The sequence below is a fragment of the Bison bison genome, unplaced genomic scaffold (genome assembly GCF_000754665.1).
Source record: "Bison bison bison isolate TAMUID 2011002044 unplaced genomic scaffold, Bison_UMD1.0 scf7180017864200, whole genome shotgun sequence".
Lineage (NCBI taxonomy): Eukaryota > Metazoa > Chordata > Mammalia > Artiodactyla > Bovidae > Bison > Bison bison.
The window spans coordinates 6,804,574-6,807,260 of NW_011494772.1; the positions used below are offsets into that span (position 1 = coordinate 6,804,574).

The 2,687-nt window shown below is 50.2% G+C and overlaps 1 protein-coding gene across 1 annotated transcript in view; it reads right to left on the reverse strand.

The window, feature by feature from the left end:
* Positions 1-613, reverse strand: part of GATA1 (GATA binding protein 1 (globin transcription factor 1)) — a 3,622-nt gene extending 3,009 nt beyond the window's left edge. The window contains exon 1 of the mRNA XM_010844350.1: positions 323-613. Coding sequence (XP_010842652.1) covers positions 323-534 — 212 coding nt within the window. The 5' untranslated portion in view covers positions 535-613. The remainder of the gene's footprint in view (positions 1-322) is intronic.
* Positions 614-2,687: the final 2,074 nt, after the last annotated feature.

The following is a 2,687-nucleotide window of genomic DNA, read 5'->3' on the forward strand; positions in this document are numbered from 1 at the left end:
CCACGGTATTAAAAGATACTTACTACCTTAGAAGAACAGCTATAACCAACCTAGACAGCATATTAAAAAGCAGAGACATTATTTTACCACTAAGGTCCATCTTGAAAGCTAAGTTTTTCCAGTAGTCATGTATGGATATGAGAGTTGGGCTATAAGAAAGTTGAGTGCTGAAGAATTGATGCTTTTGAACTGTGTTTCGGGGACGACTCTTGATACTACTTTGGACTGTAAGGAGATCCAACCAGTCAATCCTAAGAAAAGCAGTCCTGAATATTCATTGGAAGGTCTGATGCTGAAGCTGAAACTCCAATATTTTGTCCACCTGAAGTGGGGGGGAAAGAAGACCCCCGATTCTGGTGGTGAAGATACCAAGGCAGGGTCCATAAACTGGGGTAGGGGCTCGGAGGTCCCCAAGGCCCCGAGGCCAGGGAACTCCATGGGGCCTCTGGGGTTTGACCTGTGAGGACAGGAGGGGTCCTCAGACACAGAACCCCCCCTCCCTCTCTTCCTCCCTTCTCCCTCCTCCCACTCCATTCCCTCAATCCTCTTACCCCGCTTTTCCACCTCCCTAGTACCCTCCTCTTGCCTCCTCTGTCCACCCTCATCTTCCCTTATCTTCCATTCAGTTCTCTTACTCCCTATCCTGCCACTTTTCCCTTCTTCCTCTTATCTTTCCTCTCCTCCTTTTCTCTCCTCCACACCCCCCTTTTACTCCTCTTCTGTTTTGTCTCCTCTTCATTTTCTCTCCCCATCTCTTCTTTCTCCTCCTCTCCCCCTCTTCCTTCACTTTCTACTCTTCCTCCGCCTTCCTTCCTCCCTGCTCTCTTTTTCCCTTCTTCCTCTTCCTCTCCCTGTCTGTCTTTTCTCCCTGGTCCCCTATCTCTTCTCTCCTTCTGTCTCTTCCTCCTCTCCCTCCCCTTTTTTTTAGCTTTCCCCCCTTCCCCATTCAACAACTGCTTCACTCCTCTTTCCTTCTCCTCCTTTGTCCTCCCCTCCCTTCTTTTGTCTTCATCATTCTCCTTTGCCCCCCTTTCTGCTCATCTCTTTCTCCTTCTCATTTTCTCCTCTCCTCCTCCTCCACTTTCTCTTCTCCCTCTACCTCCACCCCCTCACCCTCCTAGGAGTTTGTAGGTGGGGTGGGCTGAGCTGCAGAACCAGAGTCCCTTGAACCCCTTGGTCATTCCCCAGACCTTGGGGTTCAGCCTCTTGTCTCCCCAACTTCATCCCTATCTGTTGCATCTTGCCTTCTGACTTTCTCAGAAACCCCATGGTTTCCGGCTTGACTCTCCCCTCCTCCACCTCCGTTGGGTGTGCAGACAGAGGGCCCCCTCAGTTCCTCCCTGTTTCATGGGGGGGTCAGTACCCCCACTGCTTATCTCTGCCATCCCCGCCCAACTTTTGAAATCACCCCAAGGCCTGTGGCTTCCTCTGAGGAGGGGGACAGGTGGGAGGTGTTCCCTCAGCCTGTACCGTGCCCTCTGGAGAGGTCTGCCATAGTTCTGCTTTCCAGCTCCTTCAGTCCCCACCATCCTCAGGCCTTAGTTTCCCCGTCTGCTGGATAGAAGGTGGTGACAGGGGTCCTTGCCCCTTTGCTTCTATTCTTCTCTGTGCGTATCTCTTGTCTTCTTGTGTCTCTTTTCCCCTACCCTGCTTCTTGTCAAGTCTGGCTCTCTGTATTTCCCTCCCATTTTCTATGCTCTCTCTGTGCTTTTATAAATGTCTGTTTTTCCTCCTTCCCTTGTCTGTCTTCCCATGTCTCTGATTCTCTTTCCATCTTTATCTCTCTTTTATCTCTTTCTTTGCTCTCTCTATATTTTTCTGTTTCTCTTTTTCCCTCTCCACTCATCTCTTTGAATGTCTGTATATCTCTCCCGCTCTGTCACTTTCTGCTTGTTTGTCTCTTCCTTCGTGTTTCTCTCTGGGTCCTCTGGCCTTATTTTAATGTCTTTCTCAATGTTCCCACACCCCTGATCATACCCTTCTGCACACAACCCCAGTTGAGGAGTCAGGAAACCTACCCCCTTACTTGACTTGCCCTGTGAATCTGAAGGCCTTGGTCTCCCTGTCTGTAGGGTGAAGTGACAGAGATAAAGAAGACCACCTTCCCCTGCCTAAGCGACCCATTGTATTGCCTACGTAGACAGGCTCACAGCTAGGCCCTGGGTTGGGGTTGTGCTGGGAAAGAGACGGGCCTGTCAGTGTACCCACCATCAACCTTCTCTAGGCCCTGGGGCACATTCTGTCTTCTCTGGGGACAGTGTCTTGCCTCCTCATCTCCAACTCCATCTCTTTCCTGTCTGTCTCGCCATGATTCTATCTGTGAGTCTCTCTGCATTTCTGTCTCACTCTCCTTTTCTGCTCCTGAGTCTCTCCCTCTTTCCTGTCTCTCCGTCTCTCTTACTCTTCCTTTGAGTCTCTCTTTTTCTTCTTTCTCTTCATGTCTCTGTATTTTGCTCCTTTTCTCCCTCTCCATCTCTCTTTGTTTTTTTTTTCCTCCTTTTTCTCTGTCTCGATTTGTTTCTTACTCTTTTTGTCTCTGTTAACCACTGTTCTTTTATCCCCTCATTCTGTCCTCACAAGCACCCCCCCAGTCTCCTTCCAACCCCACTGCCCCGTCCCTACACCTTGTACCTTGGCAGGTCCAAGACTGTCCACCCCTCTGTGGCAGGGGCCCAACTCCCCCCCCC